At 38.6% G+C, this 27753-nt stretch overlaps 1 protein-coding gene across 1 annotated transcript in view; it reads right to left on the reverse strand.

Moving 5' to 3' along the window:
- LOC139724445 (protein CLEC16A-like) overlaps nucleotides 1–27753 on the reverse strand; it is a 254765-nt gene that overhangs the window by 218540 nt on the left and 8472 nt on the right. Inside the window, exons 2-5 of the mRNA XM_071635587.1 lie at nucleotides 4077–4205; nucleotides 1708–1841; nucleotides 1226–1293; nucleotides 81–161 (exon numbers count right to left, since the gene is read on the reverse strand). Of these exons, the coding sequence (XP_071491688.1) occupies nucleotides 81–161; nucleotides 1226–1293; nucleotides 1708–1841; nucleotides 4077–4205 (412 nt within the window). The remainder of the gene's footprint in view (nucleotides 1–80; nucleotides 162–1225; nucleotides 1294–1707; nucleotides 1842–4076; nucleotides 4206–27753) is intronic.

A 27753-nucleotide genomic window follows, 5' to 3' on the forward strand; every position in this document is an offset into this window, starting at 1 on the left:
CTTTCAAAGCTGTAGGCAGCTGAGATCACATGTAGAGGCAAGGGAAGAGCAAGCACCCTGCTAAAAATGCATACACTCACCTCATTGTAGAAGAAGTGGATGGTATGTTTGTTGAGTTTGAATGAGAGAGTCTTGAGGAAGGAGATGTAATACGCCAGCACCTGAGACACAAGAGGAACCAAAGGATCAAATGAATACACTAGGATCAACAGGTGGGGAACTGTAATACACATTTCAATTCTCAACTTTGCATTATGAACATTCACACTTCACATTCTGTCCAATCATTATAAGGCACATTTTTTTACACAGAAGCTGGGTGGCTGTGACTCCACACACCTTCAGAAAGGTGACAGCTATCTACATTATTATGCACACACCTCGTATTTACTTGCTTGGATATTTCATTGGCATGTCATTAGTTCCCGCATATTTGTCCTTGATTTATATCACACACACCCACTAAAAATCCTGCAGTCAAGGATATTAACCTCACAGCATACTACAGCAGGGATTAGGGGAGATTACCTAATCACCCTCATAAGATTGGTATTTTCAGGACATCTGTGCTGATCAAAAGAGCAGGGCACACAGTGGATGCAGTGATCACCAAACAAGACTCAGAGCCAGTTCAACAAACAAGGCTCATCTCATTAGTCACAGATGAAACCATCAGCATTTTCAGAAGTGTCCATCACTTAACTCTGTGTGCCATGTTTTTTTGCACCCTGACTCAGTCAGCAGCTTGCCAACTTTGTATGCTTTCCTAAAGCACACAACAGCACACAAACCGGTAGATAAACCATGACATGCCACACAACACTAAAAGCATCACAGCCATAGCGTTGTCATAAAATTTACATCCCAGCAAAGCTTCCAATTTTCTACAAAACTTTGCTGTAACTGCATTTCTGGCATTTAAAATCCTTCTATAAAAAGTTGCTTTGGCTTTGAAAAACATAATGTTTTCCAAAAGTGCTCATGCTGACTCAGAATAATGTGGCACACAGGTAGTTCACACAAATATTCTGAAATATTTCAAAGCAACATAAGCAGTAAACTTTCACCCACTACATATGACACTTTGAATCTCACACAAGAGAAAGAGCCAGGATATATCTTGTTCAAGCATAAGAAATGTTTTATTATTGAAAGGTGATATTAGTTCCTAGATCTCTTTCACGGAACTATAATATCAACTTATTTATTGTACGTCTGTGCTTACCTCTTCATCAGAGAAGTCAAACTTATGGACAATGATGGAGTTCACATGGTTGTTGGACAGGAGGTAATCTGAAAGAGCATAAAAATTGAAATGACATACATTATATGAGAATCTTATTTCATGGAATAAAGATATTGTCAGTTATTTAAAAACTTCATGACTCTACGAAACATGTTGGCATAAAATAAATTCTCAGTTTGTATGTTTCACCCTTTTTATAAATTGATCTTTAGTTATCAAAACCCCAAACAGCCCTAATATACAGTTCTTCTGTAATTGATGAAAAGAGCACGGCAGAGGCATAGAAATAAATGCCATTTTTGCCCTTTATAAAGTACTGATAATTCATCCATTGCTACTTGGTTTCTCAGATGGGGCACTACTGCAATCTGGGTCATGTAGTCAACGAGAAGTACATGTACACTGTACGGCCACTTAAGCGCCATCCAGGCTCAAGTGCGTGTAAAGATTGCCCTACTCACACAGGGATGTCTCGTTCCGGATGTTCTCAAACAGGATATTGAGAGTCTGCAGTAGCTGGACACAGATGTAGCTCCCCGTCTTCTGTCGTAAGATCTTCAGGAAGAACAGCAGCATGTTTTTCTCCAGGAAGAAGCTATAGATGGGCAAAATCAGTGCAGGAATGAGGAAAGATTTTTATCATTTCACTTCATTTCCCATTTGAGAGAGGTACTACTGTATGTACAAATTGTAGGACCATGCATCACAATACTGTATAAGCTGTTATTTTTGCGAGGATTCAATTTTCGCGAATTTCGCGAATTACTGTTGAACCGTGAATTTAACAACACGCGAAAATGTCGCCATGCACTATGGTAATAGTACACGTACAACAGCCTCGATTTCAACTCGCGAAAACAACATCTCGCGAAAATGTCCAATGCCTCCTCATTCGCGAAAATATCTACATGAAGTTACATGAAGTTACATGAAGGTATGCTACTCCTGAACACTGCATTCCAGCTTGTGTCCTTAACTAGGGCACTATCGACAGGTTGTCTTTGTGTCTTTCCCAGTGCAGTCTTTGTATATGTATTTCTTTCTTGTAATTTAATTTAAACACAGTGTAGTGCATGAATGATGTCCTTTTTCTCCTCTCTATATCAGACTTTTCCTTTCTTTTTACCACTTCTAGTTGGGTGTCTCCCTTTTTTTTTCTTTCTTCCTCACTCTCTTTCTTATTTCTTTCTCTCTCTGTCTTTTTATCTCTTATTAGTCTCTCTTCCTGGTTACTCTGTATTATGATTGTGAAGATATTTTAATTGTGTTTTAATTTATGTGGATTGTATATTACGTGCAACTGCTAAGTTATATTGTTGTAGTTATATTTTTATGTCTGAATTATATATACTTTGTATAATTTGTATTGTATTTTTTCACCTGGAAAATGATTATCTTTTTTGTTGGAAGAAAGACTAATAAAAATATCTGTATCTGTATCTGTATCTGTATATCTGTATGCGAAAATAACAGCTTATACAGTACCCACAGTAGCCCAAGAAATGTGCTTTGGATTCACAACATTGATTTCCAATTTTTGCTATCTTCTGAAGAGAACTCTCACTAAACTGAGAGTTTAGTGAGCATAAACTGAGTGAAAGTAGTTTTTTTTTAAGACTGCTGGTAGACCCATGATTTTGAAGTCTGACATTTTTTCCACTTTGCTGCATACAAGGCTTATGAAACTGCATGTTAAAACCCTACAAAAACTTCTGGTAACAGTCAGCAGGTTCAGCACTTTGAATCAATATTAGATAGTGTGCTCAACGAGTATGAGTAGGAGTATAAAGATTTGCAGTTATCTAGGGCTGCACACTAACCCTTTTCTCTACTGGTCCAACCTGTCTGTCAGACCAGTAGGTACTCAGTTTTTCAAGTTTTATCTCGTCCATTCCTGAAACAGTTACTGGTCTGACAGTGATTTTCACTGCTTAGGGACCTTCGGACCAGTGCCAGAGTGCAGCGTTAAGTTATCCCATACAAGTGGTTGCCGTCAAGTTCTAGACCTATTTTTTGTGAAAAAAAAAATAAGCATGAGTCAGTTACTGTACTATGACATACCCTTATCCTAAACAGTAAAGTTCCTAGCAGATGGATCTTTCACCAATTATTTCACTTATTGAGGAATGTCCCAGTTTGATGAGTTATGATATGCTACTGATCTGATCTCAACTAAAAATCTTACTTGATAATATTTTCTTGGTCTTGTGATACAATGTCACATTTGTAAACATACTAACAGTGATTGCTTAATAACAGGAAGACTCGGAAAGCTTAAATCACAACTTACCTCGAGAAACTATCACCATATCATGTCACGTTCGCATGAGAGTACATGAACATCTAATTTTAGCACCATGTCTACACACACGCACATAAAAAATTGTCACTCCTCACTACGTAATCTGGAGAAGTATTGATTAAAAAGGGGGAAGTTGTACAACTGGCCTTTACAAGTGTGTTCATTGCAATCAGAGGATCACAAAAATGAGGTCTTCTTCTTCTGATATTGATTTACCACTGCACATGGTACACCTCAAGAATTTTCTGTCTGATTTCATTCTCTTTCGAAAGGGCCACATGAATTTCATCATAAATTCTCTTCACTTCTCCATGTAACATAATTTGATGACAATTCACTTGTTTGTTCCGCCAGTTTTTGACTTATTGAGGGTAAAGCTTGGGAGTTCTGGTGAAGCATTGTTACTTCATATGGTGTACCTCTCAAATCCTGTGCTTCAAATCTATTTCCAGACGGCATGATACAAGCTGACATTCTGATATACAGGCTTGCAATCTTTGCGGTGAATTACGTAAAGAGGACACTCACTCAAACACAGAGCTGTCGTTCTGGTCCCCCCAGATGAGGATCTCCGAGATGGACCTCAGCGTCTCCACCAGGAGGCTGCGGTTCTGTTCCGTTACCGTGGCATTCCGCATCAGTACTCCATGGAGCAGTCTATGAGATTCAGATAAGAATGATGATGTAGAAGATTACATACAGTGTACATGTGTAATGCTCAAAGTTTATTTCAATACATCCCTAATGGATTCCCAAACAGTTGAATTTATGGCATACACTTTTCTTTTTTCACAAACATGGAAGGCCAAAACCACAAAGTACAAGTTGTCTAAGTTGTATCTGGGTATATACAGGTATGGTATTACCGGACAGCATGGTAATTCTGGACGCGCATATTTTCACGTACTAATGATATTCAGTACGCGCGGGTATTCGTAGACTAACCTCACAGAGCGTTGTATGGACCAAAATCGCAAAAAATGCGACATAGAAATGTAAAAACGCTAAGAAATTCACACTTCACCTCAGATTTAGAAGAAGATGTCGATTTATCGCAAGGTTTTAATACCGTGATCTGTTCGAAATGTTCAAGTTTGATATTTTACTGCAAAATACGAAATTTGAGCCTCATTTGCCGATTTTTTTTCTTTGTCGTCTGCTCAGTATAAATGTGTATGGTGAATCGCAGGTATGAATTTCGACTCTATTGCAAGGACAAGGTGCGAATGATGTTGATTATTCCATTACAAAAATTGTGTCCGGAATTATAACGCGATTTTACACCACGAAAAAAAGACAACTTTTTGGAGAGGGGTACATTTGAATTACATTTTACAAAAATTGGAGTGAATGATTTTCATAATTTCACAGAATTTGTAATTTTCAGGACTTTGTGAATAACTGGTGCTAATTTTGGCCAAAATTTCATCCCCTGAGTATGGAATTCAGAGCCACAAAAAAAAAAGAAGCATCGGGTGATACGATCAACTCTCCTACAAGAGAGTAAGGTTACGTATAAATTTGATAAAAATCCAAGAGCTGAGAAACTGTTTTGTGCATATATATACTTTTCTGTGCCACTATAAAGTAACCACTAAGCAGACAGCTATACGTCCCCTCTAGAAGAATTCAAGACTCTCATAAAAATGAGGATAAAGTGCCTTGCCACGAGGAACAGCTGCTGCTGACAGTGGACTTGAACCACAGACCTCAAGACTGAGAGTTTATAGTCTTAATAACCACTGAGCCACAATGCCTCCAAAACATATTTGTGCAAAGATATCTCAGTTACTTCCTAATTTCAATTTACTTTACAATGAATTATGACCTTTCAAGGGCTTTTGTCTTCCTTCAAGAAACTTTAAGTGCCACTTAACTGTTCAAGACTCTTAGACCATTGTACCAAAGTATACCTTTACTATACTGTAATTATAATACAATAACAACACAATACTTTCATTGTTCAAATGCTCGGAAACACACCATCAAAACTGAGTGTGAGAGTACATGTAGGTGTGTGGGTATGGGTATGACTGATAACACATTAAATTGCATGACAGTACAAAGTTATGCTGACCTGGCATACAATGTACAATGTATAACTTAAATAGTGTGATTTAACTTCATTAGTTCCATGGGCATCATTCAATGACAATATGATTTCAGGATGGTGTTAAAGTGAAAGGTTAATTCAGCACCCTGAGGGAAAGTCCCTTCAATCCAGCATCTATTGTTGTTGTTTTACATCCTCTTCCTGCAGTGTCACTGCAGATCACTCCTTTAAGGATACCAACAGACAAGGATAATGTTTTTTGCTATAGACTGATCCATCCTGGCAGTAAAATCCACCATTACTGTGATGTCCCATGCGAGCATGTGTACAACTTGTATGCCGAATCTATGATGTACTGTACAAGCTGTTATTTTCACGATGGTTTAATGATTGCAAATTTTGTGAATCACAGTTAGACCGCCATGATCGGCATGAGCTACAATAGGGTAATAGAACTTTTACGATAGCCTCGGTGTCAATTTGCTAAAACGGCATCTCGCGAAAATTGTCTGTGACCTCTTCATTTTTAAAAATATCTGTACGTAAAGACAACAGCTTATGCAGTATACATATGGCAACCATCTCACACCCGCTGCAATATCATGCATTTTGCATGCACCTACGCGACTGGAACATCGCAATCAATGGTGGGCGTTCTACTGCCAGGTCGGATCGGTTGTATGACGGATACTGTAAAATAGAGAATGTTCATGTGCATTTTAATGTCACAAATTTTGTGAGAGCCACGGTTCACAAAAAAAGGCTGTCAGCTCCAATTCACGAAAAATTTCATACCGCAAAAATATCTTGTTTTTATCAAGTCCATCAATTGTAAACATTGTACTCTCATCTCAGAAATGCCTATCAACTACACAAGAGGACAATATTTGTCTAAACTTTTCTACGATTGATGCTTTCAAATGGATGTAACATACAGTGTCCAGTGATATTGCTGGCTCTTGCATGCATCCAGTCACAGCCACCACATGCTTCCGCATGACAATACAGCTAGTCCATGCTACATACTGTATCTACTCTAGAATAGAGGAATGTGTGCGGCTGATGCTCTGAAGGGCTATCTTAGCATATAACGCTGCTTGAAATTCCCTGTGTCCTGAAGTATGTGAATCAAATTACTGTTAAAGCAGATATTTTCTCACTTGTAAATTTTCATGAAAATTTCACAAAAATTTTCACTTTTACAGTACTTTTCAATGAGTTTTTTTTTTTCTTTTTATACTTTTTTAAAATCTGGATCCAAAGTAATGAGGTCTATGATATGCGTAGTTTAATGATGCAGTCAGACAATTTTGCCATCACTTCTTCTCGATCTCAAGGAAGTAAAGCTCACCCTCATTTCACAATGTAAAGCTACTTACCGCCTACAGAAATGATCTGAAATTACCTTGTGGGATTCAATGAAATGTCAAAAACTCTGCATGCTCTAAGCACCATCGTCTCAGAATACAGAGTATGGGAGGAAAAAGATTGGTGCAAACTTATTGCTCAGGTTCAGACAGAGCGATGATGAATGGAAAGATTTACATGAGGAGACAGCTTTATGGGAGAAGTCATCTCACTGAAGTTTATGATTATACAATGATGTTTTTTCATCTTTTTTTTTTATTTTAGTTCTTTCACATCGTTTTGAAGTCTTCCAAGTCTTTTGCAATATACGCTATTACATTGGTTGGTCAAATATCAGTCAGTCATCCTGTAATAAAGAGTGGACCATTTCTTATCTTCTCCATGGGAGAATAAGTCAGAATGTTCTACCCATGGGAGCACTGTCACCCATACCTAAGCCAAAAATACCTGATGATAGATTACTATCATCAGTGAGATTTACTGTAATTGCTCAATTAAATTTTCATATCTCATACCATGCTACAAGTGAGTAACTATCTATTTGACAGACGTACTGAAATATGAAGAAAAGCAGCATGTACTGAAGTACAGTGGTGAAAATTTTTCACGCAAGTAATTTTTGCACACTCTTGCTGGATAAAAATGAATTTTGCATGTTTTAATTCCCCCTGAATCAAAGAGATGAAATATCAAAACATAAATTATGTATGAGAAGCAGAATATTTGCACAAGGTTTTTTTATTATCACACCAGTTTCATGTCATGCGAATTGCACAAAAAATTTCCACTTTGACAGTGAAAGTTGAGTGCACACTGTGCACAAGAGGCACAAAAGTGAGGCTATGCACTTTGCAGTTCTGTTAACCCATAAAATATAACAAATAATGACTTTTGTGTTCAGGAATAAACAAAAAATTCCAACCACATGGTCTCAAATGCTATCTTGGACATGCAAGTCCTGAGAGAAAGTCAAGGAACTTACAACACCCTAAATATCATTTCAAGCCCTTTGGATTAACATTCTGTGGACTCCCTCCCCTGCTAGTCACCAATTACAGATATTGAGCAGAAAACAGCTTCAAATGAAAAACATACTGCATCCTTTGTTTTGTAAATGATACTTGTTAGCTACTACATATTGTCCAGCTAGACGAAGGGGTGTGGATATCTGCAACAACGTACATCTAATAGTTGATATTAATATCATAAATTTCTCAGTCTTTCACAACTTGATTACTTTATTCATAAATGAGCATAAAATCTGACAACTAGCACATACACAGTGTTTATGTAACAGCTACTTATAATTACATGATGCACATGTATGATCAGGAGTGTTAATGAATACAGAATCCATTGACAGGTACTCTGATTTTACTACCATATGAATGCCCTCAAAAAAAAAAGGGGGGAATAAATTCCCTGTAGATATTAGAAGATCTTCCTTTCTACAGGGTATGAGAACTTTTTAGGGGAAACCTGCCAAACTTTAAATGAATGATTCCATCTCTTTTGATACACTTCAAAGAATGATGTCAATCACACAGTGCTTATAAATGTGCTCCTTCACTGACCCCAATGCATAACACTTCATACAGTCAGAGACCAAATTTTTGATGGGTGTTCAAAATGCCACAAAAAGTCTGTAAGTTGTTGCTGATGTTTTTCCTTCTCAGCAAAAAAAATAAATAAATAAATAAATAAAAAATAAATAAAAAGATCTCACTGCACAGAGATTTTATTGGCTTGCATTCTACTCCAATAAGAGTAACTTGAAAAAAAAAACAACAACTATATTTTGACACAAACAGTGTGTACTTTCAAAGCAAAGTACGTAGAAGCATCCTACACATGTAGAGACATTAGATTAATGAGCATGTTGTCACGTTAATGCCATTTTCTCAGAAGATGCCCCTCATGGCATTTGCTTTCTGAACACCGACAGCAGTACTAACTCAACGAACAAATCTCATGCGTTCAATGCACACGCACAGCACACACCACTGGCCATCCTGTCATATCTGAGTATTTCAACACACAAAGGCAGTATTCCTCCACATTCACAATCCAGTATCAACGTTGCCAGTCCTGCTAGTTCGTACAATATGAATCAAGTATGTGTGTATGCATGCCACTGGCTGAAACTGCACGCAAGATATCTTGTATCCTCTGTATTGCTCTTGGGTGGCACAATGGATGCAAAATAATTTCTAGTGTGGGGCAGAGATTAAAAATTAACATCGTTTGTCAGCCATTTTCTATAGGCATAAGTTGTGTTGACCGATCATTTCTGTCTGATTTAGCAGAGACTGTAATACATACAATGTCCAATCTCCAAAATGTGGGTAAATGTCAACTTCAGTGTACATAGATTTTTTATGTTACAAATGTAAACTATACTTTGCTTACATTGAGAATTCAGTGCAAAAATAGACACAAGCACACGTACAATGTACATATTGTACACATACAAAGACTTTTTTGCTTGTTTTTCAGCAGATTTAATCTCAAATATATCAGTGGTAAAAGCAGATCAGTTTTTGCATTCAAACTCTTACATGTATAGACATGTATGTAATATGCATACAAAATTTGTAGCATGTGTGTATATGATATACACATACATGCATATAATGGAAACACATATGTACGTGTTCAAGTATGTTAACAAAAGCAGGATCCTCAAAGAAGTAGTATTTGAAAATCACTGTCATACAGTGCACGCCTCTCACTGAAGATTTTGGCTGATGGAGGATTCAAGTACCAAGTCACCTGTTTATTACTACCACAGCATCAAATCACAGACAAGGTCCTCCTGTTTTTCTCTGGTCATTCCGCTCAGTAAATCAAACAATAAACCAATAGATGAATTTATACACTATGTATTTTGTAATGCACCTACAGTGTGAGCTTAAATGCAGTACATTTATATGTGCAACAACTTCATAGAAAAGCATTGGGACAAACTGTCCTTTAAATATCTTATATTCACAGTTTTTTCATAATAAAAATTTACACTTCTGTGTATTGTAATCTGTGAATTCCCTGTGAAAAATCATATTAACATGACTGATTACTACAAATTGTATGATGGAATTTCCTCTCAGACAGATCAGGACAGCATCGACAACAAAATTATCTTCTTCACAGAAACTACGACAACAAAAACTTCACTTCCAACTTCAAGAAAGCCCTTGGATGAATGACATACGTTTTTTGTAAAAATAAAAAAACAAATGAGCCACTAGGCAACAGCAAAGTGCCCTGGCTTGACAACTGAGCACTCAACTAAATGAGACTTGAGTTGGCTCCATAAATAGCAATACAGAAAAAAAATATGCTTTGAACATGCATCATATCACCTAAAAGCTGAGCTTTGAGGGAGGCGTTATGTTGAGTACAGTATTTCAGAGCTTACTGCATTATTGATTATGGTCCTCAGGTGCTTGGTGTTTGCTCACGACTCAATATTTTGGTGGGTTCTTTCCTGAGAGCTGTGCAAGAGCTCGAGGTGAATTGTGTGTGTGTGTGTGTGGGGGGGGGGGTTCACAGCAGTCTACAAGTTTTTGTATGTACATCAGAACAATTAGAAGAAAAACAAATGTTCTATTTTCCATCAATTTACAAGTCATTATTCTCTATCAATTATCACCCTGTGAAATATCAAATTAAAGATAAGAAATAAATAGCATGAGGGAACTTCAAACATTTCAAGTCTATATGCAAATAAGGCATGACCATACTATCATCAAAAAGGAAATAATCATACAACTAGAAGTAATCGCAGTGTTGTATAATTTAATAAATGTCTTGGATTGGACATCACATAAACACATTTGCCAGATTAGGCTAAAGAAAGTAACTTACAGACCAAAGTCGCACTGATTTAATTTCTCACTAAATCATTATTTGGAAGTGAGGGTTGAATCCTGAAGTAAGCCAGCAAATACAAGGCCCTAACACAAGCTTTAATTTTTAAAGAGCTCATAATCTTCTGTGCCGGCTTTGTAGCATTGTTTGATTACAAACTGGTTCATAAAGTTCATCAAGTAATGACTTCTAAATTGGTATTTCTAAAACCAATCATTCACCAAAAAACTGCATGCTCCCCCCCCCCCCCCCTTTTCTCTCTTTCTCCCCTATTCCCCTCTCTTCTCTTGTAAAAAACTAGAACTATCACTCATTGTCATTAATATACCCCCACCCACAACTGAGGAAATTAGCTCAACCAGGATTTTTGTTAACTTTTTAATGAAAAAAAAAAAAAAATTACCAAGGCAATGCACTGTCCAACAGTAAATAAATGTATTGCTCACTGTTAGTCAAATGTCCCACATCTCAAGTCAAGTGCTCAAAAACTGAGTGAGCAAGATAAATAAACTGACGATTTCTATGGTTTTTATTAAAAATTGTATAACCACGGCGCAACACAATGTTGGATATTAAGAAAAAAAATGATGTTTTTGCACAACTATATATATGTATCATAGCCATCACATGTGCCAAATTTCAAGCCAAATGCTAACAGGATGAGGGGCTTAGTTGAATTCAAAATATTAGTGTATCATTTTCATTCAAAATATACTGTTACCATGGCAACACATTTTCAACACTGACAAAAGAGTTTTTTGCACATCTAGGTAATGTAGAGGTCACATGTGCCAAATATGAAGCCAAAAACACTCTAAACATAGAGAGTTAGGATCTAATCGAAATGTTTGTATGATTTTCATTCAAAATGCACTGTTACCATGGCAACACACTGTTCGAAAATGATGAAAATACAAAGTTTGCACATCTATGTACTACAATGGTTGGATGTGCCAAATTTCAAGCCAAATGCTCAAAGACTGTGGGAGTTACCTGAATCCACAATATTTTTATATTGATTTTCATTCAAACTATGCTGTTACTATGGCAACACAATGATCAACAATGACGAAAGGTTAAGTTTGCACATCTACATACCATAGTGGTCAGGTGTGCCAAATTTCAAGCTAAATGCTCAAAGACTGAGGGAGTTGGCGGAATCCACATGCTTTTTGGTGAAAAATTGTTGTTACCATGGCAACGCATTGTTCAACAATAATGACAGATTCAGTTTGAACATCTATATGCTATAGTGGTCACCTGTGCCAAATTTCAAGCCAAATGCTCAAAGACTGAGGGAGTTAACTGAATCCAAAACTATTTTGAATGATTTTCATTCAAAACATACTGTTACCATGGCAACACATTGATCAACAATGACCAAAAGACTATGTATGCCCATCTACATACTATAGTGGTCACATGTGCCAAATTTCAAGCTTAATGCTCAAAGGACTGAGGTAGTTACCTGAATTCACAATATTTTTGTATGCATTCTAGTGAATAGCTGCTGTTACTATGGCAACCCATTGTTCACCACTGACAAAAAGTTTAAGTTTGCACATCTATATGCTATAGTGGTTGCATGTGCCAAATTTCAAGCCAAATGCTCAAATAGTGAGGGATTTAACTGAATCCACGATATTTTTTGTATGATTTTCATTCAAAAATATGCCGTTACCATGGCAACGCATTGATCACCACTGACGAAAGATTACCTTCGCACATCTACGTACCACAGTGGTAATGTGTACCAAATTTCTAGCTAAACGCTTGAAGACTAAAGAAAGTTAGCTGAATCCACAATATTTTTTGTATGTTTTTTTGTTTAAAAAAGCTGTTACCATGGCAACGCATTGTTCATCACTGACGAAAGATTAAGTTTGCACATCTATATACTATAGTGGTCATGTGTGCCAAATTTCAAGTCAAATGCTCTAAGACTAAGGGAGTTAACTTCATCCACAATATTTTCGTATGACTTTCATTCAAACTATGCTGTTACCATGGCAACACATTGATAAAAAATGACGAAGTAGTAAGTATCCACATCTACATACAATGGTGGTCACATGTGCCAAATTTTAAGCCAAATGCTTGAAAACTGAAGGAGTTAGGCTAATCCACACATTTTTGTATGATTGGTAAAAAAAAAATTATGTTGCCATGGCAACAGATTCATCACCACACACATCAAATGTGTTTTTGCACAAATATACATTACATTGATCGCATATCCCAAATTCAAACTGAATTGCTACAAAACTAAGAGATTAGAGCAATCCACAACATTTTGTAAGATTTATATGAAAATCTTCCGTTGCCATGGCAACGCATTATGAAATAATCATGAAAAAGGTCTCTTGCACATTTGCCTGTGATAGCGGTCACACATGCCAAATTTGAAGTTGATTGCTCCAAAAATGAGAAAGTTGTTCAATCCACAAGTTTTTATGAAAATATGCCATTGCCATGGCAACGCATTATGCGATACTAATAAAAAAAGGTGTCTTGCACATCTACCTTTGATAGCAGTCACACATGCCAAATTTGGGGTCAATTGCTCAAAAAATGAGAGAGGAGTTCGATCCACAACATTTTGCTAGATTTTTTAAAAAATTTGCCGTTGCCATGGCAACTCATTACGCAATACTAACGAAAAAGGTGTCCTTGCACATCTCCCTTTGATAGCAGTCACACATGCTAAATTTGGGGATAATTGCTCAAAAAAATGAGAGAGCAGTTCGATCCACAAGTTTTTTACGAAAATATGCCGTTTCCATGGCAACGCATTATGTGATACTAACGAAAAAGGTGTCTTGCACATCTACCTTTGATAGTGGTCACACATGCCAAATTTGGGGTCAATTGCTCAAAAAAATGAGAGAGGAGTTCGACCCACAAGATTTTGCAACGGACCGACCGCCCGACCGCCCGACCGCCCGCCCGACCTCAGGATGATTCCTATTGACCGATTCTGTGACGCGCTATGTGTACTTTTGGCATGCGCGCAGCCATACTGGGTGTATCATCCGACCCCCCCCTCCACACTCCCCCCACCCCTCTCCCTACATTAGCATGCGCGCAGAATGAAAAACTGCGTTAGCCAATGGGCGTCTCGTACTGAGTGCGCGAATGCTTGCTAGTGCGCGAACCTTTGTTACAAGTGCGTGATAAACATGTTGCCCGGGGGTGGGGGAGAGCAGGGGGGGGTCGGCTGATACACATGATACACCCACTATGGCTGCGCCCTGTGCCGTAAAATGTCTGCTGCCCTCAACGAACCCGAATCGGTCAATATACCCCCCCCTACACACTATGTGTGGGTGGGGGTATAAATAAAAAAAAAAAAAAGATACAATGGTTCACCACTAAATCAGAAATTTGTATTGCTAATCTTCTGACAAACCTAACAGTTGTTTTGATTTCATAAAGAATCTTTCACCAGTTTTCAAGTGGGTTTCAATGAATCATATTTAAGTTTGTTCAGAGTCATACCACAAACAAAATCTGGAAATGCACTGGAAATACAGGATTTAAATGGGAATGCTTCTCACATAATACTGAAAAACAGCATGCAATTGATTACTGCAATGAGCATAATGCAATGGTGTTGAGACATGTGCACGAGAAATCCTCAGACTCGGATGCCCAGCAAGTAAACACACCCCCTGTACTCTTGCCGGATGGAGACTGAATGCACCGCAATGTCATCTATGCAAATAGCCCTTTGGGAAGCTGAGGCATATTTCAGTGTATGCACAACACACGTGATGCGGTGTAGAGGGCAGCATACATTAAATGCATGGCGTTTTTCTCCTTGGTGCAGGCTTAAAACCTAGCCTTTGTGCAAGGCAGGATGCTACTGAAAAAAAAAATAATATATATATACATATATATATGTTCTGTATATTGTCTCAGATACCAGATCTCACAAGTGGATATGAAAAATGGGTGCGCAGATCAAAATGTCATTTGCCAAAATAGAAAGACATACAAACAAAACCTAAGAGTTGGCATGGGCTTGATATGGAATATGATGCTAGTCACAATGTAGATATCTACTGCAGGTCCAGTTTTCTTGTCATACAGAACTGTTTTCAATATTAAAGCCAGTTCGGGGTTCCAGTGTGAGCATGAGCAGAAAAAGGTCATTTGTACCGAGGAGACAGGTTGGTTTTTAATTTCACTGAGATGAGCATTTGTAATGTTAATGATTATTCATGTAATCCATATAAATGGTGCCTGCCCAGTACATCCACCTGACAGCAAGCCTGGTATTTGGCAATGTTAACAGAAAAAAGTTTGTTAATGTACCGGTACTCATAACAGCACAATGAAATGGATGCTTCCCAAAGTGTTGATTGACAAACCATTCTGGTCACTTCATCTCCACAGGTTCATTCTTTGCTAGAATACAAATTCCATAAATTACTATGTTGGGCAAGCTGCTGCATTATGTCACTTTGAATCGAGTGAAGTGCCTAACCAACTGAGAAAAGTGAAAGGTCATTTGTACTCATGTGCACATGAGCTATCTCCAAACTGGCTTATTGACCGTGCCATGCACACAGCTTGTATACAACTTACAAGCAGATACAACATGTGTAGTAATCTGCATGTTTTTAATGCACATATTGCAGGCTGTACCTTAATCTCATTTTCTCATTTTTCTGTGAGAACAAAATGCACTGCATGTATGTTGTACATGTACATTGTAGGAGGTAGGGTACAAAACGTATAAGTTACACTCTGATTTTTTGGTTTCCTGTGTGCACTTGATTACTGGACGAAAAAGGTCACAAATCAGCCTGGATTCCAGACAATTCTTTCCTAGCGCACACTACATGTACAGGCTACATGTACATGTACATGTACATACATTGTACCAATGTGCACAATATGATACAGTCAAGTGGATATTTCCGTCAGATCACCACCACTGTTCTTCAGTTGTGAACAATGGACCCCGTGCACTCCTTTTTTCCTTTTATACCACTTCAACCAGAGGACAGGAAAAAACAATTCTCATGGAAGACCTGTATGTGTACAATACACACACCTGAAGAGAACAGCTGTCCAAAATCAAGTTCTGAAACACAATGCAAAAAATCAGCAATTCTTAGACCCCCGTTTACACCGCCTGACCACTTTTAGGGCCGGCCCAGGGGCCGGCCCAGAGCCGGCCCAAATTGCGGTACTCAGTGTGCATTTACACCGAGAATTTGGGCCGGCCTATATATAAATATTCTGATGGTAGCAGTGCTCTGCATGTGAACAATGATTTCATTGGAGCGCGCCCGCGGGAAATGTGTATTGTGTACATATGCAATTCTGTGAACGTGAACCTCTATCGTATCGATTCGCCACCACTACCCAACAAAAATCAATTTCACAGTTTCTCACCATCCTTACCTACGCACAAATTTTCTGGAGTGAGGAAAAAAAATTACAGAGATGAAACATTGTGAGACACTGCAGGACAGAATTCTCTGCTCCTTCAAGACAAGACAAGACAGCATGCACGATATAAGCACTCATAACATTACGCAATTAAGTCACGATCGCTGCGGAAAGGAAAGCAGGACTCGCATTTGGTACCGCATTTGGGCCAGCGTGCGTTTACACCCAGAATAGGTCGGCCCAGGGCTGGCCCAAGACAACCTCTGGAGCTTGTCCAAATGCGGGTCCAAATTTGGTACCGCATTTGGGCCAGTGTGCGTTTACACCGACTTTTAGGCCGGCCCAAAAGTCAGTGTAAACGGGCTCTTAGAGTGTGTGTGTGTTGTGGCCTGATGATGCCAATGTACACTGTAGTTGATCTTTTCATTCATTTCCGCAACATATAGTGAAATTTGAGAAAGATTGTCCTTTTGATCCCCAGTGGTCATACATGTACAATGTACATCATTTGACATATCTCACAGATCTTATCTAAACACGTAGTATTATATTCCACAGTATCATTTCAGTATCTTCATGCATGCATTGTTATCATATCTACAGATGTATTGATCAAAATACAAGAGAGAGTTTCTCAGTGAAATGGCCAATTTGAATCAAAGCGTTTATGTAAGTGTATGTCAAATAATGTTGTAGTCTTCTCATCCAATGATGGCTGCACAAAAACTACAAAATTCATAACTTTTCAACAGATTATCCTACAATGTATATTCCTCAAACTTTTACTGATGTGTTCTACATTGTACTAATGTTGCTGCATTCACTCAATCCACATACAAGATTTGAGTTTCATTCTCCTTTAGTAATGCACACTTCAGATTGAAATGAAACAAAAAACCAAGCAAAACAAAACAAAGGTCTGGTCATTTGTATCAATATGATGTGAGATCCTAACCTTAGAAACACAAAACTTCAAAGCACAAGACTACAGTGTATATTAGCTATATCTCAAGGGGTATACTCTATATTGGCTGCCTCCAAGGCAAAAAGAAGCACAATGCTACCTCCCTATTCACAACACTGAAGAAATTTGCATGGCTGCTCCAAATCGACTCGGTTAGCTCCAGAAATGTTTGAGAGGACTCTACAGTATATGACGTCCCATCCCCCTCCCCCCATGAATCACTACCAGGGGAATAGTAACTCACACTGTGAGTGGCAATTGATAGATGTAGCTGACGACAACATAAACTTCCTTTGCAACAGAGTACAACATAGACCCCGTTTTACAGTGACGGGCCGGCCCACTTTGCGGTCCTCGGACTCGCATTTTCGTGCATTTACACTGCCTTGTCGAGCAGCAGCCTCAGAGAGAAATCCCCTCCCACATGTTTCCTTTTCGTCGTTTGTGGCGCTCTAATGGTAAACAACTATTTTTGTTTTCGAGCGGGTAAACAAAGGGTAAACAAATCATCAGATGTACATACAGTATGTATATAAAGATCTATTCTTACCTGTCCAGAAGAAAATAATCTTTAAAATTATTGAGATAGCAGCCGGTTTTCTGTACGCAGGTTACCAACCCCAGCTGCACAAAATGACACAATGGAAGTACAAGTGAAAGCAAAATGAAACCGAACGAACCGGTGTGTGATGTCTGTGTGATTTCTAGAGCTGCTCGCTGAGCTGGAGGGCCGCTAGGGCCGCGCATTTGGGTCCGCTTGCGTTTTCACCAACGAAAGGCCGGCCCAAGACTACCTCCTTGAGGTAGTCTCGGGCCGCCATTTGGTACCGCAATTTGGTACCCCATTTGGTACCGGATTTCGACTTTTGTGCGTTTACACTAACCGAAAGGCCGGCCTTTCGATTTGTGTAAACGGGGTCATAGACACAAGAAATGTTCTTAAAAAGTGGAACCAACCACTTTCAAAGGCATTATTTACAATTTGCAGATGAAACCAAATAGTACCAAATATTCTGCCATTTGAATAGAATAGCCTTTTTCAGTACTAACAAAGTACAAAGAGGATATATAATGTAATGCGCTTTTTTCAATAATCGATAACAGGCTTTGATATATTCAAGTCTATGACAGACTGTCCTTCATGGAGGGTTGACAAACTTGTTTTTCCTACACAGTGTGAATTGCTGTATGAGGCAGTTTCAAAGTTGAGACTCCTTAAAGAATGCCAAGGATAGTACATAAAAACAACAATAACAATAAAATAGGGCAACTGCCTAATGCTACAGAATATGATGTGAATACTGACAGCATTCTGGATCTGCTATTTTTAAGAATAGATAGATGATTACATTCAGTATTAAGTACTAGTACTATTCATCAACAGCAAAATAGAGATGGATTTCATGTGTAAACTGCACAAAATTCAGGGTGATTAAGCTGACTAGGCAGAGGTCTGCATGAGGTTCTAGGACTTTCACATTTGGAGTTCAATTTTCCAGTTCTAACTCAAGTGTTAGTTTTACATTTTTAGCTTGCACAGTTGGAGGAAATCAATAATTTGTTTTTGTACATCTTTTGTTTGTTTGTTTGTTTGTTTGTTTGTTTGTTCAGGATAGGTAAAGTCTCCATCAACACATGGATTCTCAGGACCAGTTTGAACTACAAAAAAGGTCTTCGTGGTAATCCGTCTCAAAATGTCACATCCATCATGTATTGAGAATGCTTGATGTGGGAACACTGAATTAGAAGGGTACAACTGTACTTGGTTTCATATGGTGCAAGCCTGAAAGGCAAGAGCTTGCATGTAAAGAAGAGGGGGAAGATTGATACCATCATGACAGCAATGTAATAATTCAGCTACATGTACTCTGAATTGATAAGTACACTCCAGGTGACTGATGAGCCAGCTTGAGAGAACAATTTGAACAACAATAAAAAGATCACCTAAAAATAGAAAAGGGAAACTTTAAGCCTAGCTGTGAATTTTCTGCAGCTTATCTGAAAGAATTAACAAAATCAAGATTACATTCCTCTACCTCTCTCTCTCTTTTCCTATACCTCTCTCCATTACATCCTCGACTTTCATGTATTTCACTACTGCAGTCTGTATTACAGCTTGTATGTTGTCTAAGCAATTGTTTCCCCTATTAAGGTCAATAAGCTCTAAATTCAGGGTTAAATTCCCCATCCCTGTACCAGGGAGGTGACTTTGCTTATTCTCACCTCCCTGTTCCTACCCCCAAAGGCAAACTCACATACATAAAAGGCTCAACCTAAAGCATGTTTGATGGAAATTTGCAAGGGAATTTTAAACCAGCAGCTACAACATGTACCAACATGTATACAGACATGCATGAAGTTAAATCAATACAGATGAGACGACTTAATGTACACGTAAGATCCAAAAGTTCAAGAGAAGGGGTGCAGAATACCCTACCAGCAAAAAGGCACACAGAATTTACACGTACAATGTACAAGTACATGCCATTGCAACGTGAAAGTATCTAGATTCATGATGAGACACTTTTCTTTGTATGTAGCGCACACTACTTTGTCATAATTGTGTATTTGATTGCTACTGATTTCTCTGAGACAGCAATCCAATCAATATCACACTGAGATGGATTTTGTGAGTGTGTCATTACATGCATAATTTGTTCAATTTCAGCTACATGTATAGTATATTATCATCTATATAGGACGTTTTAGCGGCGCATTAAAAACGTGTATTGTAGTCCGCTCAATTTTTACCGTTCAATATCAGAGCATATTGAACGAAACGCATAGACCAATGTATTAATTCCCCATAGGCTACCGTTGTTACTTGCCGTTCAAGATCACTCCATATTCAATTCTGTCTCGTTTATTGCATGAGCGCTTGCTAAATGCGTAAACAAATTGCTACTAGTGGGCGTCATTTTGTTACATTTCACAAGCGCGCAAACATCTTGCTAGTTGTTTGTTTCATACACAGTTTTAGGGGCTTCCCCTTTTCAGCGCTGGGATGGGACTGCCGAGTCAACTTCAAAGACAAGTAGAAGCCGGGTAATTTTGTGCAGTGTATGCTTGCTCTACTTGATTGTATAGATGATAATAATTATATTGGATGGCCTTGATTCACGGAATACCAGGGAATATTGCACTCGTTAGGGTTAGGGTCAATATTGGCCCTAACTCCTGCAATATTCCCTGGTATCCCATTCATAGCCATCCAATATAATATAATTATTGCAGTCAAGTTACCTTCAAGTATCACAAGTCCAACACATTTGGCAAGAGTGACACATTTATACTGCTTACATATATGGTCACAAGTGATGACCAAAATAAATCTTCTTCTGTAAATGTGACATTAATTATGATTTCTCAATAATTATCTTCAACAAACATATTTTCTCCTCCTACGTGTATTATCACAGTGTAAAATACAGGACCAAAGGAAGTAAATTTTCCAATCAAATGACCATGATTCACCTCAGCATGCACTCAGTAATGTACGGGATTAATCACAGCATGTGCACACTATCATCAATCAATGTTAGTATGTACACGTGTATACAGTACAATTATGGGAAAATCTGGTCTGAAACTCTGCTGTTTAAACAGGCAGCCAGTTACAACCAAGCAAGAAAAAAAAATGTCATCCAGTTGACTTAGCATTAGAAGCACCAGTTGAATAAAACCAAGTCAACGAACATACACACTATTCTATTGGCAACTAGCAGAGCCATCAGTATTTGCAGTCCTATGACTGCGACATGTTGGCACTGTTCCACATTTATGTGAAATGTCAATGAATATACTTTTTCTCATTTAAACATCTGATTTTTCTTACTTGACCAATATCAATCCAAGACATATATTCTTAAAATACACTAGAAAAACAATGACATGCAGATTTAGGCAAAATGATTTTTGCAATATATTCAATGCATTCTGAAATACCAAAATCAATACCCCATAGGGAACCACTCACATAGACATCACTGTCAAGGCCATTTTGATTGGACACAAAGGACATCGAGGCATAAGATGTAATTGTGTTCATCAATGAAAAATTTGAATGATACATCACGCATTATACGGTAAAATTTCCACATGAAAATAAACATGAAACGAGATATGAAACTCGTCACACTGAAGACGAGTTAGGTGATACGCTTGGGGTCATCAGATATCGGTCATCCGTGATCGACAAAGAAAAGAATGCAATATACAAGTAGCACCTGGAAGTTATAATGAGATACTTAGTTGAACTTTTTTGGGCCTACATTATTCAGATCACATTTGTTTTTCTGTCACACAAACTAAGTGGAAATTCTGTGCGTGTGCGACTAAGTTGATTTACGGACTTTTTGAGTACGTACAGTGCATAAACTTAGACCCCGTTAACGGTGCGGGGCTGGGTGGAGCCGTGGCCGAGCCGCGGCCATGGCCAACCTCAATTGCGAGGCCGAGCCCCGCAATTTAGTCCGTTTACACTGCCGGACTCGGCCGCGCTTTTGATTCAAACCTTTCAATATTTTGTCATAGTGGCGCTCTACTTGTAAACAAACGCAATTTGGTATTGTCTGGTTTTCAGATCCTTTGCCAACTGAATTCCGTGGCGAAGAAGTCGCCGTTCGGGCAAAGGCCTTTGCCGAAGGAGAAAATCCTTTGCAGGACAAAACCACCTTAAACTATACTAGTTTTCGACGTTGAAGTGGTTAATATCCTGAATAGCGAAATAGTACAGGCTAGGGTTTGGAAGCCAGACTAGAATTGGCCGCGCATTTAGCCCAGTTTGCATTTACACTGAGAAAAAGGCCGGGCGCGACCGCGGCTTGGTCGCGGCCGAGACCACCTCCAGAGCGTGGCCTAATGCGAGGCCAATTTTGGCCCCGCATTTGGCCTTTTGCGCGTTTACACCGAAATGAAGGTGGGCTCGGCGCGCCCGAGCCGCGCCCGAGCCTCGCACTGTAAACGGGGTCCAAGGGATCCTCGGCACGTACAAATAAAACATGACAATTAAGTGTTTATAACCATCCTGGCTTTAACAGTGGCCTTTTAAAACATGACCTTTGACCATTATTTACATAACCAATATGACTCCCTCTAATCTTGCTATCATAATGATCAGTTCAGAGAGCTCTTACAGCTATATGGTACAAGCCTGTGAGATTTACCAGCAGTAAAGCCAATGAAGCCTCCGATACAAAACAAGGGATATAGAGCAAGTGAGTCTGTTTACATGAGAATGTGATTTATCCTGGACCAAAGTGATACCTCAATTAAAGAGAAAAGGGCAAAAGAAAAACGGGCCAAACGTACGGCTCCAGCGAAAGAGACATTGCCTTTAACCATGTAACTATAGGTCTCCTCCAACTAAGAGTACACTTTGAACGTAAGCTTATACGTGAATGATAATTTATGACGATCTCACGTGATCGACACACATTCAAAGGGGACAGTTAGAAGTGGAAGGAGTGCTTAATCATGTCATTAATTCCTAATCAATGACACCCCTACTATAGGCATATCATAATTTCTCATCTATTAAAAATCAATGGCCTATTGGACTCATGCACCATTTAATCCTTGTATCGTGCATAAACTTTGTTTTTTAAGCTTTGAGTGAAACGTGTCATAACATAACTCTGCAATTCCATCAGCAGTGATTGACATGATAAAGAAGAGAGATATATCACCGTATTGAACGCTTAGAACCTAAGGGGGGGGGGGGGTATTATAGCATGATACTCGGTTCTTTACTGCCCAGATGCCAACAACACCCATCACCCACGGCCACGCATAGAGAAACAGCCATGGCGAAAATAAAACTTTGCTTTCTCATAGGCAGAATGACACAGATCCCCGTCAAACACACTTCACTTTTATTGGCAGGGATGGACATGAAAAAAATCATTACTAATACTAAACAGCGTATGCATTCCATTCATGTGGCGCAAGATACATCTATAGCAACATAAAGCCTGTCTTCAACTCCGTTGGTCGAACAATGACAACGTGAAATTTCAAAGAGATGAGCGAGACGCTATATTCACCTGGCCTAGAGTTAATTTATTCAGTTCTCATTCCTACTTCAAGTTGGGTTATGTTAGTGTAATCATTCCCATCTGCAGTATAACAAAACCAAAGTGAGGGAAAAGGGGAGAGAAAAACGAGAGGTGGCAGAAGTAAAACTGCATGCACAACTGCAATCCATATCATTGCGTGTGACAAGTGAAGCAAAGGTATTAGTTGTTATAGCAGTGTTTTATGAGCATAAACAGGCAAATAGACAGACAATGTCAAATATAAAAACCATAAATTTAATGTCAGAGAAGATGGTAAACAAGATGCATTGAAACTGTAACTAAATCGCTGCTCTTCTACTCGGTCACGGAACGTCCAACTTTATATTCAACCAAAAAAAAAAAATGTTAGGGGAAAGAAACAAATTTAGATATAACATTCTTAAATTAAAAACAAGAAAAAGAAAATGTCCACATCAGGATTTTTAAAAATGCCGCACGAACATGCATTATATTCTAGATGGGAATACGGTCTTGATGCAAAGGTCCAATGATTGTCTCATTACTTTAAAAGCAATCTATGGTTCCCTTACCATCACCAGTACCACACCACAATAACGTCTCTAAAATCAATGGTAGCACATTTATCATTGCATCGTGCATTAACTCCCTTTTCCAAAACTACCAGTGGAACGTGTCATATTATATTGTGTATTTCGATCAGTAGTGATTGACTTTAAAGAAGAAAGATAATGCAGAAAATTGAACGCTTACCACAGTGCTTATAGGGCTATTCCAGTTTGGTACTGATCTGTTCTATTCTCCCAGATGCCAACAACATATCACCTACGGCTAAACTAGTGAAACAGCCATGACGAAAATAAACGACAGAGAACCCCGTCATAATCACTACACTTGGAAAGGTGTTGCCCGAAATTCCTCATTATGAAGCAATATCAAGTCACTTCCTTCCCTGCCTGTCTTTAACTCCGTTATTTGGTCAAACAATAACAACCTGGAATTCCAAAGAGATAAGCGAGACGCATGCACATGGACTAGAGTTAATTAATTCAGTTCCCATTCCTGCTAGTTATGTAAACGTACACGTTCCTAAATATCCTGCTACAGTATAACAAGAACAAATGAAGAGAAAAGGAAAGAGAAAACGAATGGTGGCAAGCGCGGGGTACTGTTTCAAGGGGCAATTTACAACATTACGTGTGACAAAATTAAAGAAGCAAACCCAACCTCCAAACTCCAATACAAAACAAGGGAAATAGAGTAGCTGTGTTCATGACATCAGAGTGAAGCTGAACTGCAGAAAAAAGAAAGAAAAAAGAAATAAAAGGAAAAAGTCCTGCGGGACTCGATTAACTTCCCTCCTTCCGGTCGGGCATTATAAACACGCAGCGTGCTAAGCGATTCTGCCACACGGAAGATCCGAAGATCTTCTGCGAAACTTAAATCTATCTATGTATGCTATACACAACACAAATTTACATTGATATTCAGTTTTTTTGGCGATATACGTCAAGTGACTGATAGCGCTATTCAACTTCCCACGAGTGGCCGCGTGGATTCGATCAATATACAGTTGCAAAGATAAATCGGGAATCGTTTCGACCAGATTCCATTCTCATTTTCAGTGATCGACAACGAAAATAATGTTAAGTAGCGACTTGAAGTAATATTGAGAAATATTTGTGAAGTCCAATTCTTTATACAGTCCTACATAATTCAGATGAAATTGTTTCTGTCATGCAACCAATTGAAAATTTCGTGTGGTGTCGGCGTGTCCAAGTAAGTTGATTGGAAAGGATATGTGAATGAATATTTACCAATAGGTCTTTATATTGTAAAAGAAAATCAAACATGGCCATGGGGTCTTTTAAGAGTAATCTTCACTTTAACATTTGTAATTTCAAGTCCAAGTTGCCAGTCAAAGCAATGTGGTCTCCAACACAGAACAAAGGGATATTGTGTGTGCCTGTGTGTGTGTGTGTGTGTGTGCCTGTGTGTGTGTGTACGTTTACATGAAAACGTGATTTCTACATGGACGAAGGTGAATACTCCATAAAAGAAAAAAAAAAGCAAAAGATGTAAGTATTTTGCTTCGTGCTCTTATGGGGTTCGAACCCGTACGTGTGCAACCTCACGTCTCTTGTGACGTCGCCTTTATCCTCTCGGCCATGTACGTCTTGACGAGAAAAACTGAGGAACGTAAGCTTATATGTGAAAGATGATTCAGGAATCGTTTGGTCCACATTCCTTTCTCATTTTCAGTTTTTAGCTGCAAAATTATCAACCTGATGAGGAGATTTGAAAAAATAAAATGCATGGTTACTGCAGCTTACTGTCTGAGCTACCACATACTTAAGTTTCAGAGGAAATGAAGCAAAATCAGCTGAAATAAAGGTGCTTAAACGTTGTCAAGTCAATGCATGGTTTAAAAAAAATCACCTCCCATAGACATAACACGTCAACTTGTCTGATTTTAAGTCTTTACCTTTAATCACAATTTGAAGTATGATGGTAAGTCTTCTCGAACTAAGAGTGTGGAACGGAAGCTTCTACGTGAAAGATGAATCATGACGATCACCCGTGACCGACACATCTTCAAAGGGATCAGTTATCAAAGGTGGAAGCCCTCGTGCCAAGATATTGTCTCAGCAATTCCAAAGCAATGATACCCTTACATTTAGGTATACCATAATTTCCCTCTGAAATCATTGGTATTATTCATGTACAATTGCTTGCCTTGTCCATAAACTTTGCTTTAAAAACTTTCAGTGAAAGGTGTCATAACATAATTCTGTAACTCCATTAGCAGCGATTGACTACATAAATAAAGATATATCAAATTGAACGCTTAGCGCGTAGCCTGATGCTGTGTTATTCACTGCTCAGACACCAACAACACTCATCACCTACGGTTACGTATAAAGAAATAGCCATGACGAAAATAAGGTTCTCCTTTTCTTTGGCAGATGGACACACAACCCCTTTGAACACACTATAATTGACATGGAGGGACATGAAAAAGTTCATTACTACTACTAAACAGTGATGCCTTCTACTAATGTGGCACAAGATACCTCTATAGCAACATAAAACCTGTCTACAATTCCGTTATTGGGTCAAACAATAACAACCTGGTATTTCAAAGAGACGAGCGAGACGCCATACACCTGGCCTAGAGTTAATTTATTCAGTTGCCATTCCTGCTCCAGTTGAGTTATGTAAATTATTTTCCGACCTGTCTTGTGCAGTGTAACAGGAACAAACGTAGAGAAAAGGAAAGAGAAAACGAAAGGTGGCAAGCGGGGCACTGTATACCAAGGGCAATTTACAACATTACGTATGATAAATGAAGCAAATCCAACCTCCAGCCTCCGACAAAAGAAAAGTTAACTTGAGTTACTGTGTGTCGTGGGGTAATGACATCGGAATGAAGCTGAACTACCAAAAGAAAAACAAAGAAAGAGATAGAGAAAAAAAAATAATAGCGTCCTGCGGGTCCCGAACATCTCGTCCTAAGGTAGTGCATAATGACCATGCAGCGCGCTAAGCGACTATAAAGCCACACGGCTGTCCCGAAGATTGGATGTGAAATTCATATCTTTATATCATTTACAACATGAAAAAGTTCATTACTACTACTAAACAGTGATGCCTTCCATTCATATGGCACAATATACCTCTATAGCAACATAAAACCTGTCTACAACTCCATTATTGGGTCAAACAATAACAACCTGGAATTTCAAAGAGATGAGCGAGACGCCATACACCTGGACTAGAGTTAATCAATTCAGCTCCCATTCCTGCCAGTTATCTAAACGTACATGTTCCTACCTATCCTGTTACGATATAACAAGAACCAATGAAGAGAAAAGGAAAGAGCAAACGAAAGGTGGCAAGCGGGACACTGTAACAAGGGGCAATTTACAACATTAAGTGTGACAAAATTAATGAAGCAAACCCAATCTCCAAACTCCAATACAAAACAAGGGAAATAGAGCAGCCGTGTTCATGGGTTACGTATACTTGATAAAATAATACGATAAATGACATCGGAGTAAAGCTGAACTGCCGAAAAAAAAAAAGAAAGAAAGAAAGAGAAAACTCCTGCGGGAGTCGAACTTCTCGCCTTCCGGTATGGCGTCATGAACACCCAGCGCGCTAAGCGATTACGCCACACGACTGTCCTGAAGACAGATCGTGAAACTTAAATGTATAATAATCCTGTTGTGACAGTGTTGACTTGTGATGGCGCGATTCAACTTCCCACAAGTGGCCGCGTGGATTCACCAACACAAAGTTGCAAAGAACAATCGGGAATCGTTCCGTACAGATTGCATTCTCATTTTCAGTTTTTAACTACAAAATTGTCGACCTGATGAGGAGATTTGAAAATATAAAATGCATGATGACTGCAGCTTATTGTCTCAGCAACAACATACTTAGGTTTCAGAGGAAATGAAGCAAAATCAGCTAAGATAAAGGTGCTTAAACGTTGTCAAGTCAATGCAT

The sequence above is a fragment of the Diadema antillarum genome, unplaced genomic scaffold (genome assembly GCF_040938485.1).
Source record: "Diadema antillarum isolate AM-2024a unplaced genomic scaffold, OU_Dant_1.0 scf00000214, whole genome shotgun sequence".
NCBI lineage: Eukaryota > Metazoa > Echinodermata > Echinoidea > Diadematoida > Diadematidae > Diadema > Diadema antillarum.